This window comes from Thermobia domestica, chromosome 18, assembly GCF_964235325.1.
Source record: "Thermobia domestica chromosome 18, izTheDome1.hap1.1, whole genome shotgun sequence".
Lineage (NCBI taxonomy): Eukaryota > Metazoa > Arthropoda > Insecta > Zygentoma > Lepismatidae > Thermobia > Thermobia domestica.
Window position 1 is genome coordinate 138,547,657 of NC_137471.1, and position 16,421 is coordinate 138,564,077.

General features: G+C 34.6%; 1 protein-coding gene across 1 annotated transcript in view; it reads right to left on the reverse strand.

Annotated features, from left to right (window-relative positions):
* Positions 1 to 856: 856 nt before the first annotated feature.
* The window catches only part of Nhe1 (Na[+]/H[+] hydrogen exchanger 1), an 84,195-nt gene continuing 68,630 nt past the window's right edge, over positions 857 to 16,421 (reverse strand). Inside the window, exon 15 of the mRNA XM_081747138.1 lies at positions 857 to 15,746. Within this exon, the coding sequence (XP_081603264.1) occupies positions 15,636 to 15,746 (111 nt within the window). The 3' untranslated portion in view covers positions 857 to 15,635. The remainder of the gene's footprint in view (positions 15,747 to 16,421) is intronic.

A 16,421-nucleotide genomic window follows, 5' to 3' on the forward strand; every position in this document is an offset into this window, starting at 1 on the left:
CACTTGCTGCAACTGAGAAGCTTCTATGCTCCACAGTCTTCAGCTAACATCTTCGTCTTCACGCACGATTTTTCTGTTTTAATATCGTCCATTAATTGTAGTCTCCTACGCCCTCTCCCTCTTTTCCCTGCCACCATACCCTCTAGAACGTCCCTTATGATACAGTTCATTCCTAGCCAATGTTCCAACCAATTTTCTTTTCCTTTTCTTATTAACATTTAAAATTGTTCTTCTCCTCTCATCATTTCTAACACCCTCTCATTCATTTTCCACTCGACCCAGTTAATTCTCTTCATTTTTTCCCACACCCGCATTTAGAAAGCTTCCAGTAATTTTTCATTATTTATGCGCAATGTCCATGTTTCCGCCCTGTATAGTAAAATACTCGACACGAAGCATTTTATGAGTTCTTTTTTCAACTCTATTTAAGGTCCCACAAAATAGTATTCTCTTCCTCCTAAAGGCTTCTTTCGCCATTCCTATCCTTGATTTTATTTCACGTTCACATTTCATATCATTACTAGTAATAATACTACTCAGGTATCTAAAACTAGTCACCTGTCGTATTTTCTCCCCTCCTACTTCTATATTTGACATTAACCGCTTGGTTCCAATCACCATGGCTTTTGTCTTTGTAACATTTATTTTCATCCCATATTCTTCACAGACCTTCCTCAAGTTTTCAAACATCTTATTGACTTTCTCTTCAGATAATTGCAACAGGCGCCATATCATCTACAAATCGTATACACCTAACCATTCTATCTCCTACTGAAATGCCGTCTCCATTTCGTGTGTTTAGATTGCTGTTTCTAACTACGCAACAATTTAAACAAAATAGAAAGAAAAAAATCAATAAAGATGAATGATTTAATGCAATTTGAAATAAATGGTTTTACACTTCATACATTTTTTAAAATTATAATTAACCAATGACTAGCAAAACTTCACACATTATTTACATTTCACATACATGTGTACAGAAAAGAAACCATAGTTTTAAAACGAATAAAAACGAATAATACACATTAAATACATACAGTCTTCTTTCAATTTTGGTCCACAAAAACATTTAAAAGATGAGAAAAAGATTATTTCCATCACAAACATTTATCGTAAACTTACATGGTTGAATGTTACCTTGTTGGTCATAAGTAAAAAAAATACACATACGCAAATCTTAAAAGCATTTTCCTTACAAAATAATTACAACAAATGAAACTTAGAAACAGGGCCGGCTCTACCATATGTGCAACACGTGCATTTACACGGGGTGGCAAATTTCGAGGGGAGGCTAAAGCAAATAGTTAAACAAATCCCAGCATGAATTGCTTGATTATTGTCAAATACAAGAACTCAATTCTCGAACAGTAACGAACACCTGTTCCATTTAGTTAAAATCACAGTTTTTATATGAAAACTAGTCTTGTCTTTGTCACAAACAAGTTCCTTATGATTGAAGGTGAAAATAAGTTGTTTTTTTAAAAAAATTTTTAACAGATGTAGAAGGAAAATCAAGAAATAAAGATAAAAGAGCTAGTTGCACTGGAATTGGAAACTGATATATTGAGAGTGAAGCCCAATATTGAATTCTATAAAAAAGGATTATCATCTTTCCTCTGCTAGTGTGTTTCCTTTATCTTTTACTAACATAATAGATGATTATTTAAAGAAAAAAGACTCAACGAGATTGTATTTGTAGTGTTTAGGCCTTTCTGAGTGCGAGTACTTTTTCCCTTCCCGTTCGTTGTTCATGATGTAGTAGCGTACTTAAAATCGTGGCTTTTAAGATTTGTTCTTTCTGGAGACTGGGGAGGGGCGGCAAATTATGCCATTGCACGGGGCGGAAAATTGCCTAGGGCCGGCCCTGCTTACAAAACTCGTACACATCTAACTAAAAGTTCACATACTGTATCAAATTTGATTAAACGAAAGTTAATCTTTTAGAAATTGGACCTATCAAAACATTACAAAATTCCCTTTTAAAAATTGCTATCTATTGCACACAACTATCACATCTCCATTGCATCCTACTTCAAAGAAAACTTCATTTCAAAAGTAATGGTTGAAATGAAAGTTACTTTCTGATTACCAGAAGTTCGAAAAGAGTATCACATTTAAAATTTGAAACGATACACAATATTTGTAACAGAAGATTATTCATGGAAGACCATACTAACTATATATCTTTAAAATTTTATCGATATTCATATTCTAATACTCCCACCATTTATTAAAAAAAAAAAAAAAAAAAAAAAAAAGACTAACAATTACATTCATTAGAGAACTTCCAACATTTGAATTTCTCGGCATTAGTACATATAAGTGATAGTGACGAATTAACACTAGTGATAAATTTGAAACTAATATGTACCAAATTGGACCCCCAGAATAAGACTGTCGTAACTAAATGTATACTTTACACACAAGAAACTTTATATCTAAAGAAATGTGATTATCTTTCCTGTTTTTGGGAATGGTAATGCTATTTCAATATGTACAGGGTGGTCCAAAAGTAGGGTCATGTATAACATTCCTGCATCGATCAAGTATAACATTCTAGCTTATAGTTTTATTTGCTTCGGCTGTTCCGGGCTTAAAATATGAGTAAAAAGATATTAAGGACAAATAATACAGAAACTAAGTCTGCCTGATGGATAACAATAAGAAATAATATAAAAAGCAATCAGTTGGTCACTACGGGACTGTATACCTACTTTTGGGCCACCCTGTATAAAAAGAATGAAATGAAATCTTCAAGTGTTACGTCCCACGGTTATGCCGACTAGGCTAAAGGAGACGATGATGATGGAAATGAATAGGATGAATAAAGTGGGAGGAAACAAAAGAACCCCGAGAAAACCCACGCACACGGTGTTCGTCCACCACAAAGTTCGAACCAGGGAATCGAACCAGGGATTCCTTGCACCAGAGATGAACGCTCTGCCACTGAGCCACCGCGGCTCTCAATATGTATACTAGTGGTATTAATCACTGTACAGAAAACGTTTCTTAAATAAATACAAATTACATTGTCACACACTAAAACTTGATAATTTAAACCCTATGCTGAGCTACGAAAGCCTTATTTTTTGTGGTGGACAAGCACCGTGTATGCGCGGGTTTTCTCGGGGTTCTCCCGTTTTCTCTCACTTTATTCATTCCATTTCTTATCACCACTATCGTCTCTCTTGGCCTCGGTGCATAATCATGGAACGTTAAGAGCCTGACATACTAAAAATAACACAAAATTTACCATTTTTCTTTTGCTTGTTTCTCATAAATTGAAAGGAGATAATGAAATGCAACTTACCACAATCATAGATAATGTTATTCTACAACAGAAAATATGAACCTGAAGAATTTTCAGTGTTGACATTCATAGATATTACAGTGTTGCCGGAATAACATTTCCCCCAAAATCTAAGTTAACACAGAGACTCGGGGAGCGAACTTCAACTGCAATTTATTACGAATCATGTTGTTTTGGTATCTATCCTGTGAACTACTTTCTAAATAATAGTTGTATCTAGTTTGAAATAAACAAAATAGTTTTAACATATAGTTATTAAAATTAAATAATAATGTAATTTAAAAAGTAGTTCACAGAACTTCAAGACAACATGATAGGTAATCAAATGCAGTTGAATTCGTTTCTCTAGTCACTGTCTTAACTTAGATTTTGGGGGAATTGTTATTCTGGCAATATTGGGAATTCTTTAGAATCATATTTTCTGTTGTAGAATAACATTATCTATGATTGGGGTAAGTTGCATTTCATTATCTTTTTTCACGTAAGAAAAACAAGCAAAAGAAAAATTATAAATTCTGTATTTGTTTTAGTAAGGCAGGAACTTAAACTGGAAACTTAAATTTCATTTCGCCACAACCTTATTCTATGGGTGCAAAATATTTCCTCTTTAAAAAGAAGGAAATCTAAGCAAAGTATTATTGAGCAATATCCCTATGATATATCAGTATTAAGGAAAACGTGTCCCTTTAATTAAACAAACGTTAAAGAAATGATACACTGGAATGCTTTTTAAATTTCTTTTCTGGACAAATGAATTAGGAACTTCGTTCATTTTCTAAAAGATATCGTAACGAACTTTTCTTTCTCCCATCCGCTGCGTAACTACCCAATAATAATAATTTTAAAAAAATGATATTTTTAATAAATACATCAGGTAGCATCAGTATCCCTTGAGCAAGGATTGAATTTTTTGTTTTAGAAATGACTATTATGGGAAAAAATGTTTTTCATTAAAGGCAGATTTTCATGGAAGCGTCCGTTGTGTTCTTTGCTTGCGATGTGGCTGAATAGCCAATTGAGAAAATTGTTTAAGTACGGTTCTACTTGTAACACAACTTTGTGTTGGCTACACAAAGACATCGGAAGCAACGGACGCTTGCATGAAAATCCGTCCTAATTGTTAAAAGATTGATCCACTTGAATCAGATATAAATTGTTGGGAATGAGGTAACAAGACTATGTTACGGAATCGTGGCACATGCATTTATATTGAAATTTGTTGCTAGGATACATTCTGTGCAAGCAAAATCATGTTGGATTGCAATCAGATCAAGATTGATGGGTAATTTAGGACGCTCTTACGTTTTTTCATCGATTGGAATCTCTACTGGGTGTCCCAGAAGTAGTGACTCACTTGTTGTTAGGTGCGGTAAGTTAGGCTGTATGACTGATGTTTGTTTGTTTCTTGTTTTGTTTGTGTTGTGGTGCAATGATGTTTTACCTTTTTTCAGTTGGCAACACTACAAGATGGCGACTCTCCTGATGTTTGGGAAATGACCAATGCGTTTGCCTATTTTCTGAAACACACAACGTTAAGGAAATCCAGTGACGAATGAAGAAGCTGTACGGTCACCAGACCTCACCCCTCCCGACTTCTTCCTATGGGGATATTTGAAGAACAAGGTATATGCAAGACCCATAAACAGTGTTGCAGAATTTATGGCGCGAATCGCCGGGGGAATTCAACAACATTCCCGTTCAGATGTGCCGAGATGCGTGCAGAAATGTGTTGTCTCCGGATGCAGGCATACACCGATATTAAAGATCGCCAGGTGGACCTTCAAATGGAGAATAGGGATTAGATACTGTAAAGCACTTAATTTTTACATCATTCCTTTGTACCTAAAATTTTGTTTCATGCTATTCTTGTTTATAATATAAATGTACTGACCACTCAAAAGGTGAGTCACTACTTGTGGTACACCCTATATCTCAAATTAGGTTAATATGTTATGTGAGGATTAGTTTGGAGCACTACTGGTAACGGAAATTCCATTGTGGAATTTGGAAGTAAAATGCAATAAATACCTCAGGAGTAAGTAATATGTGTGTTTGTATTTGGTCTTGTAAGGATGTTAAACTTATTTCAGAGCTAAGGAACATACTCTCATGAATGATAAGTTTTCTGTTGTGTGTGTAGAATAATAACAATTGTTACTGGCACAGATGGAGTTTATACGCTCCACTCTCTCTCTTTGTATAAAAATATCTAGCATAAATGCCGTGCTGTAAGCATAGAAATCAGATATTAATGTTCTAGGGGAGCTTCCACTGCTTGAATATTATCAGAAACTCATAAGAAGTTGTAAGGAAAATGCACTACTGTCGTTTATACTGACCGGCTAGACTTCGCGAATTCTCATCGTCATGATTAAACATTTTAATATTTTGCGCGACCACAGATCGTCAATATGATTCCAATGGGTTAATCTCTGTTTTCGGTACCGAATCTGTACAAGACAGAACTCACTATTGAAACTGGAACCCGGATTTGTATCAGAAGTAAGCATTCAATTGAACCCGAGATCACATTCATTAGCCATTTAGAAACGAACGGGCAGAATTATTTAATTTCACGGAATGATAACGAAAAAATAAAATGCAAACACAAGTTAAGTATTTTTTAGAGAGAACTTCACAATACTGAACACTAGAATACTAATGCATGTGGCTTATATTTTAATTTCTAAACATTTTGTGGTCGTCCCCCAGTGACATCCGCCGCATCCCCAGAAATATATTATAATGTAGGCCAAATGATATAAAACTATCATTTTCGATGTATAAAAAGTCGCTACCCCCAAAAATATCTGTGTCCTCCTTCTCCCCCCCCCCCCCCACCAAGGAATTAAAGCTAGCGTCGTCACTGATCTCTCTTAAGAGTAAGCTTTCAACGAAGTTACGTTTAACTTTAAATTAAAAAAAAAAAAAAGTTACTCCACGGAGTCTGGTTTTTCGTCTGTTATCTAATGAAATAAATCAGGTAACGGTACAAAATACAATTCATAGTTAATCTGTATCTGTTTTCACTTACATCACTTACTGTTAATTTTTTTACGGATATATTTCGAGCAATGAAAACACATGTGGCTACAAAAACTACATTACTCACAATTTTTGTTTTCAACATACCTTCTACGACGGATACGACCTTCATCATTAATACAATATCGTAAAACACAATGATGTTATCTATTGGATTTTCTGATGCATCGATCTAGTAACAATAATTTGTAAGAACCGTCTTTAAAGTCTCACTTTGAGACTATTGTACTTTTTGAAACATTCAATGCTAACAAAATGCTCCACTTTGGCTGAATTACACACGTCTAGATGTCTACATATACATTTTCCCCTAGAATGCTTACGCATTATTATTCATTCTTACAGAATCTACACCTGTTTGAGACAGTGCCGTGCCGTGGAAAATCAGCGCCCGGGCCGAGAGTATACGACGGCGCTCCTCTTATGAGTGAGGCTGACAGACCAGCCGCGAAGCTCCACCATGGTTGGCGCGAACCATAAGAAAATTTTCAAAAATAATCCCGCTTTTCCTTGATTTTGAGCATTTTTTTTATTATTACTTTTCCCCTTCTATTTTATATGTGCACATGCATTTTCCTAACATGAGTAACATTATAGGACCAGTTCCTAAAACAGCAAGAGGATTTAAGTACATACTAGTAATACTCCAAGTATTTTTATCTTTTTTGTAACCTTTCGAATTTAGCGCCCCTCTTACTTCAGCGCCCGGGGCCATCGGTCCGCTCGCCCTTCCCCCACTGCACGGCACTGTGTCGAGATACATACTTAGTTCAAAATTATTTAAAACTGTTACATTATAATACTATATTAATATTCTAATAGGTCACTAATTTTCGTCTTATCTACCTCCTGGAAAACATTTGGCCTGAAATTTTAAGAGAAATATTTTTAAAAATATTTATTTATTTAACTATGAAACGTTCAGCGTTAGTTTCATAATCTCACAATTAGTATCTAGAAAATAATTTAAGCTTTTCAGCTTGAGTTAGCTTCAGTGAATAGTTTACAAATTTTGTTTAAAAGTAACTTTGCACTCTTTTTATGATTGTTTTAAAATGCATATACTGAGTAGCTTCTATAATGGACATACTGAAATATTATTACAGTCCAAATTATCTTGTAATCCTTGATGCTACACCCACAGAAACTGAGAAACATTACTGACAATGTTGTAAATCCATGTCATATTCTGCGAAAAATATTTCCAATTTCGGCAGCAGTATGGAAAACGGAGAAATTTAAAGAACGAAAAAACTGTAAAATTACTAGAAAAATTAATTCATTGCATTGCTTGTATTTGTGTAAAATGAAGGTTTCATTTGAGATCTCTCCGTCCCTCAAAAGAATTTTGCACAAGCCTGCAGCGGTTATGTTTTTTTTTCTTTCTTTCTTTTTCATAAAAAAGAGAAAACTTAATATTTTCAGTAGAAAGCAAGAATTTTACGAATGATTTAAAAAATGGATCAAAAGATTGCGATCTTGGCCAATAATTAGTTTGTGGATCAGGGGTTACAATTTTTTTGAACAGCCCCTAAATCGAGTTTTCGTGTTTTCTACGGAATAAGCACATCATATTGACTTGAATGATAGTTTGGGTTTGGCTACATTATAAGAGTTCTCCAGATATAACGCGTAGAAGAAAATTTTTGACTGAAATATATTCGATCTTTCGTTGCAACAAACTGCTAGATCGTGTAAAATATTGCACATGTTTGATACATTTCTTCTCTCATTTTAACGGAATTTTGTTTGCTTTGTTTTTCCTTTTCCCATATTCATGGCGAAATATCAATAATTTTTCAGATGGATACTTGAACTAAGAATTACGAAAAGGAAGTTTATAATAAGTTTCTCTTCATCCGGTATATACATTATGATTACACAGAATTAAGAGAACATTTTAATAATAATTACACAAAAATTAATTTACATGCAATTTTCATTTATCTGATTTTATATCCTAGATCAATGAACAGAACTAAAGATTCAAAAGATAATGTCAACTTTTCTTATAAACCATTTAATCTAAGAAGTCTTCTATATTCTACTTAGTCTTCTATTACATATAACGAAATCTATGTATATTTTTAATATATATTTTCATCTAAAATTGGGTCGCCCAAATGAAACATAAACTATTCAATGTAACTATTTTTATGCGAACAATGAATTGAACATTGAACAGTGTTCCTCAAAAGTATTTTGAGAAGCAGATATATATTTCCTTATACAGAATGTTTCAATACAACACCGACAACGATTCCTGGCACTAAGATAAGACAAAATGAATAGACCAACATGGGTGTAGAAATCCGTCATTTCGGAGTTACAGGCTGCCGAAAACATTAAAGATTTTAAAGTTCCATAGCTCCAATATTATGGGACCTACCGTAGTCGGGTCAAGACTTTAACTTAGGAACTAATATATGTCCTATACAAAAATACATGTTTCAGAATCCTGTGTTACTCGCGCAACAATTTTTATGGAGAGAGTTTGGCTACGGGTATATAATTTAAAGTACTCACCAATCACCTCTATAAAAACTGTTGCGGAAGTACTGCAGGATTCTGAGACATGGATATTTGGATAGGGCACATACCAGTTTCTACGTGAAGTCTTGACAAGACTACGGTAGGTCCCATAGTATTGGAGCTATGGATCTTTAATGTTCACTTTTTCATGTCTTCGGCAGTCTTTAACTCCGAAATGACGGATTTCTGAACCCAAGTAGGTTCATACTTTTTGTGTTATCTTGGTGTCAGGAACCAGCTCTCAAACTTTGTCAGTGTTGTTTTGAAACGCCTTGTATGGACTTCACAATTAACAAGAGATTTCTCTATATTTCTCAACAATTTCTGATTTGCCACGTTAAAACCTGCTCTTTTACGTACACAAGAAGGGCAAGAAATTGCTAAAAAATGGAAAATATTACATTACTTTCAACATGCCTGAACGTAATGCTAAAACGTAACTCAATTAAATACAGTGACACATCAACTGAATGATTTAGGTGCGTTACATGATCCTTTTATATATGATCACTGCTGCTGCTAGGTCACGGTTACCTGTACTGAACACCTTTGCACGAATGTAAAAAAGCTTTTACACTCTTTACCAAATACACAAGCTAAGAACTAACTCACTCACTCTATGGCCTACGGAACCCGCAGATTCAATGCCGCGTTCACAAAAGCTCCCCAATGACTTATATCCTTAGCCGACTGGATCCAGTTTCTACTTTGTATTCCTATTTATGCGAGATCCAGCTTAATATTGTCCTTCCATCTGCGCCTAGGTCTTCCTAATGGTCGTTTTCCGATTGTATTTCCAGTTAAAACTTTGAAAGCGTTCCTACTTTCTTCCATTCTGGCTATATGACCTGTCCACCTAAGTCTCCTAGATTTGATGACTCTAACGATGTTTGGTAAACGATATAAAATATGTAGTTCCTTGTTATGAAGTTTCCGCCATTCACCATTTCCGTTTCTCTTGGGCCCGAATATTCGTCTCAGGGTCTTATTCTCAAATACTTTCAGTCTGCGTTCTTCCCTTAGAGTAAGCTACCATGTTTCGCAACCATACAGCACAACAGGCATGATTATCGTTTTATATATTTTAAACTTCAAAATTCCTCGACAGGATTCGGGACGACAAAAGGTTTTTTACTGTATAGTAACACGAATTCCCTGCTTTTAGTCGACTTCTAATTTCTTCGTGTATATGGTTTTAGTCTGTTAATATTAATCCTAGGTATTTGAAAGTATCCATACACAAGATAAGAAACAATCCATACATAGAAAATTAATTGAAATATAACCAATTCTTATTGCGTTTAACAATCTATGCTTTTCAAAAATTTGAATATGATCAGCTAGTGATTTAGATGACTATATTAATTAAGGCATATCGACACACGGGATATTCACAGTCACATATCGGAAGTTCTTGATTAGTTTTTGTTACAATTAATACTCTCACCCTTTTATGTGTGATCTATGAGTCTATTGCGGACCAGGAAATTTTGGATGTGCAAAGTATATTGTCGGTTGAAACGGGGGTTTGTGTTTCGAGGAACTTCATCCTTATAACTAGTGTGCTACTACCGACAATAAATGACTACATGACACAATCTCCTTTACATACTTTCCTTCTTAGCACTTCCTACCATTCTTGTACATCTAGGGACAGTCCACGCTCTACCTTCCCAGCTACCTATAAAATCGTCAGTTTTCAACTTTATTTTTTCAAAGGAAATCTCCTATAGAGGTAATTTGTAGCCCTTTAAAATAATAATACAAAATTCAAGTCTTCAAGTAAGTGATCAAAACTATATCAAGCGGACACTATAAATGCAATCATTATTCCACTATTTTTATTTATTTATTTTCTTTCCCAAAATTGACTTCTTTCAGCCTCTCCAGTTAGGGAGATAATTCACTGTGTATGAAATTACCTGTTATTATTCCCGACTTTTTTCTCAGAGATTTTCCATGTTGTTTCCTCCATCCTCCTTCAAACTTTTTTTCTGGCGCTGTCGTAACGGCATCCATGTATCGTTATCCTTCGTTCCCAGGTCTTGCTATGGGAATTGCACGAGTAGTAGATTCGCCACTGTTTATGTTTCACTTGGACGAATATTATACAAGGAAAATTAGAATAAATAATACTACCTTAATTCATTTTGTTATCATCAATAACGTCAAAATACATTATTTTTCACCATGTAATAATAACAACAACAACAACTATGTTTAACAAATCAGCACTTCAGGTATATTATATACCAAATGGCTAAGAATACAAATGTACCACGGACAATTTTTTTTTCTGCGTAATTATGCCCAATTTTCGTCATAAAAACGTATTCGTAAGTCAACAGATACATCTTAAATCGTGTTCACAAAAACAATGCACAAATTTGGGCTTATGTCAACTGGCACAATGAGTTACCACAGAAAAATCTTTCGTAACAACATCTAACAAATATTCTTTTAAACACGACAGACATGGACTATTTTTCCTTTTTTAAGGCAATACATATACAGTAAAACAATTATCAATGCTGCAAATTTCAACTTGCATGCTCAAATTCACTCACTGTGAACAGAAAATATAAATTATAATAAACAATACAAATATGTAAACAAAACTAGGTATTTACATGGAATTAAATATATTGTTAATTGTAGTTTTATATTATTTTTTGTTTATGGTCATCAAACATTGTGTAATATTTAAACGGTAATATGTCTTATAAGCTGAAACCAATACTTAACAAACCTCCCTTCAATACGAATCTACTTCTGTTTCGTAAATTGCTACAATGAGATTCACCAACGAAGTCCGATGGTCCTCGCTGCTCCGTAGAAAGAACTGTACCGCAATTTAACCCATACTATACTTCGCGTCACCCGAATTGGCGTATCGCGTCAGCCAATAAGCTCGCAGTGCGCTTTATCAAACCTTCAGTGACACCTTATCATTCATAATTGTCCACGAATACGAATAAAATCAACTATGAATGATTCGATTCCTCCCTGAAGATTTAGTAACAGCGCACTGCGAGCTTATTGACTGATGCCATACGCCAATTTGGGTGACACGGAGTACTGGGGCTTCGTGACCCAAAACATAACTCATACGTATCTTTACCTTGTGTGTCGCGTGCTGTGCAGCAGACTCACGCTACAATGCTGACACCTTTATCTACTTTGATAAGTGGCCCTGCAGGCAAAACTTTGCAGTTGGTTCAACTCACGGACAGATAACAATAAAAAGTAACATTTTTAATTCATTGAACTACAAAGGTCGTTCTATTCACAAAGTTCTTAATCTATTTTGGTAATAAAACACTGTGCCCCCCACCGAAAAGTTTTTTTTTTCCTAGTGTGGCAGTCAATGTGTTAAATAGAAACAAGTTGATGCAATGTATCGACAAGTATCAAGAGCAATAATTTTACCCAAACATATCCTTCACATCATATAAATATCTTGCTCCATGTACATTACAAATAACAATGAGTAGATATATAAGTAATTACAAAATTATCCAGAGCAAACTATCTGAAGAAACTTGTAACTTTATGTATTTTTATTCAATTTTTGTACTATTGTTTTATAGTATATTTTTATTAATCTGCAAACACTTCTGTTTTGTAATTTGTTATTCTTCATATTCTTGATAATATTCATTGGAAAAAGTGGAAAAGAAGCAATAGCAGTGATAGACATTTCACGTATCACTTTTGTAAAGTATTTTAGTATTAGTGACATTTATATTTTAAATGTTTTTCAGAAGAAGCATAAGTTCCATGTGTACATACGAAAACTATTGCAGTGTAGAATTAATGTGAAACGCAGGTAAGTATTCGAAACGAACTAATATAAGGTGACTTCTGTTCAATACCAAAGAAAGTAAAGACAAGTTATATTTAGTATTGTGTTTTATTGTTCAATACCAGAGAAAGTAACGACAAGTTATATTTAGTGTTGTATTTTATTGTTCAATGCCAAAGGAAGTAAAGACAAGCAATATTCAGTGTTGTGTTTTATTGTTCAATACCAGAAAAAGTAAAGACAAGTTATATTTAGTGTTGTGTTTTATTGTTCAATACCAGAGAAAGTAAAGACAAGTTATATTTAGTGTTGTATTTTATTGTTCAATGCCAAAGAAAGTAAAGACAAGCAATATTCAGTGTTGTATTTTATTGTTCAATACCAGAGACAGTAAGGATAAGTTATATTCAGTGTTGTATTTTATTAAGTTAGCATCAAACAATCGTAACTACAATAATAATGGTCCTTCGCCCACGAATATTTACTTGCTTGACAACTGCAGCAATATTGCACAAGAAGTGATTGTGAAGTGTAGATGCTTTAAATGGACACGTTTTCTCAGTGCATTACAGCATGTAGAATGGGAGAAAAGAAAACATGGCAACCAGCTTAGTTCTTCATACATGGTGTGTATACACCAATCTATGTCATAAACAAGCTCATATTGTGATCTACATACATGCTACTATATTTGTAAACACATATATAAAAATAAATAAATAAAATGTGAGAAAAACAAAGTTGAATTGACTAAAAAACGCAGTGTGTTAAAGGGACAGTTAACACGTATTCAAACATTTGAAACTATCTTTTCACATTAAGGAGAAAGAACTTTGCGAACACTTCCACGTAGACATGATAATGGCAAGTTCATTGTGAAGATCCCCAAGAAAGAGAAAATATTTAATCTAGATGAATCATATGATGAAACTTATCGAAGATTTAGTTATTGGAATGTAGATTGCAATCACAGTCAAATGTTTGTAAAGCTTATGAAGATTTCTTATGTAAATATGAAAATTTGCAACATACGAAAAAAGTTAAACCATAGCCAGAAAAAGGAAATCTGACAAAGGCATGTACTTACTACATCACCTTACGTTTAAGCTTAGCAGTACATCAACGAAAGTACAGGTAATATTCGAAGAAAGTTGCAAAAATCCAGTAGAAAATCTTTGAAACAATTATCTTTCAACAATATTCTTTAAAATTTGCAAATTGTATACAACATTTCTATTCTCTTTCAACGACATATCAATTTCAAATTGAGCACTTTCGACAACTTTCACCTGAATGTTCTAAATTTCTACTAGCGTGACCATCGGACTTTGTTCCTGGAATGTATTATTGTTTCTAACTTGAATATCGTCATGCTCTATTGAAAAGGATACGGATAATTCTAGCTTCGCTTTCTTATACCTAGGTATGATGTTAGAAATGCTTTTTAGGAAAGCATACCTGTATTTTGATTAAAACATAAACGTACACCTTTTAATTTGCTTTTCTGAATTAAGTAACTAATGTTATAACAGCATGTTAATTAAAACGAAGTATCACATGATTCCATCTAAATAATTAACAATATTATTTACGTTAGGAAAAAAATCTAAAATCAAATGGACATAAATTCTTAATACAGGGTGGAGCAGAGGTAACATATGTTTTTTAAACCGCTGGTACTCGACGATGAATAGGGGTATTGATTTTGAGCTCCGTTGGCAGACAGCCTAGACAATGCAGTTTCATTCGTTATGGCGCGTTGGAGCGTAGAACATCATATGTTCGCGGTCGAGCAGTTCTTAGAAACAATGATTCTGTGGTCACGGTTTAACGTCTTTTCCGTCGAAAGTTTAATGTCGAACGTCGAGATAGAATCTCAGATCGGAACATTATACTCCGATGAGTTGCAATGTTGAGAAGTACTCTGCATCTGCGATGAAAAAGAAACTACCTGGTCTTTCTTGTTCGGTTCTAACTCTGGAAAATTTAGACAGAGTTAAAAGGGCAGTTCTTGATAGTCTGAAACGATCCGCTAGGCGACAGGCTGTATCGCCGGGTATGTCACGCCGTTCGCTTCATCGCATCTTACATGATGATTTCAAATTTCCTTTTTCGTGACAGATCCAGTACTTCTGAACGCTGCAACCCATCGGAGTATAGTGTTTCGATCTGAGACTGTACCTCGACGTTCGACTTTGAACTTTCGATGAAAAAGACGTTGAACTGTGACCATTGAATCAATCTTTTTAAGGAACTGCTTGACCGCGAACAGACGATGCTGTAAGTTCCAAAGCTCCATAGCGACTGAAAATGTATTGTCTGAGCTGCCTGCCAACGGTCGCTCAAAATCAATACCCCTACTCGTTGCCAAGTACTAGCGGTTTTAAAAAAAATGCGTTTCCTCTGCTCCACACTGTATTTAACTTTAGGTTTAAACAAGTTAAATGTGTGATTGGATGATAAGTCGAGTGTTTTAAAAACTGAGTTGTTGATAAACCTAGCTTTTGTTTTCTTGCAGTCTAGAATTTGGCAAAGTCACGATAAATCTATTAATTATAACGTATTAAGTGATCTGGCATATTTTACGCATTGAGAGTTGGAAACGCTCGACACTGAACGTACAATATTTGCGTAGACATATGCTTTTCCCAAATATGGATAAAAATGCTTCTGCATACCAATTCTTAACCCCCCCCCCCCCCTTCAAAGTCTCCTGTAATAATAAGAAAAGCTGCACACAATTCGCAAAAGACGTTTGTTTTACATAAAAAGTATTAATATAAAAAATATATAATAAAATAGAAAGCACTTCTCTGTTAAACGGTGACGACTTCTTTCAAGCAAGGAACTCTGAACTCATCCAAGTTTCGTCATTTTATTTAAATGCAAATTTCACCTCAGAAATTCAATTGACGCTTATCTACGCCTCACTTGTTGATGTCACTCTTGCGTAACTTCCACATCGTCTTCGGATTCGGTGGGTGAAACTCTTATGGCCTGGTACCACTGATTCGTTAAGTCTGTCATCTGACTCTTGCAGTCTTTCAATTCCTAAAACAGGAGTTACAAAACAGAAATAAGTTAGGTTGTCATGCTGCAAGAATCTTGTAGCTATCATTAAAAAATCCTGCAACTCCATCTTTCTATTTACTGTTTACACTTTATAACTTTCTGAAAGAAAGAAAGATATCTCCACCCATGCAGCACTGCACTCTAGTGGACAAATAGTGGAGAATCCGTCGTTTCGGAAGCGGCGAAACTTTTTTTTCTTTCTTTATGACAGCGGGAGAACGATAGCAGGTAGCAAGTAAGACAACTGAGAAAGTTGCACATGGTTTGACTCCTTGCAAGATGAAAAAAATGTTGCATGTCCCTTTCAAGACTACGTTTACATGGAGAAATATTGTAGGATTCCAAGATCTCTTTAATGATAGCTACAAGATTCTTCCAGCATGGCAAACTAGCATTACAATCAGCGGTACATTATCATTTATGGTGCCCTAAAAGAATATTAAATACATACTTACATTATTTTTCTGTAACAATGCAAAAAATAAATTAATAGTAGAATAATAAAATAATTCGCGTGTATTGTAAGTGTTCTTTAGATCAGAACTTCTAAAGCCACGTGTAAGACTGGTTAATTCGACGTTACAGCTACATTGCCGGGGCGCTGCGGCTGTCTTCTGTAACCAAATATCAAACTAAATCAGGGTCTTTATATCT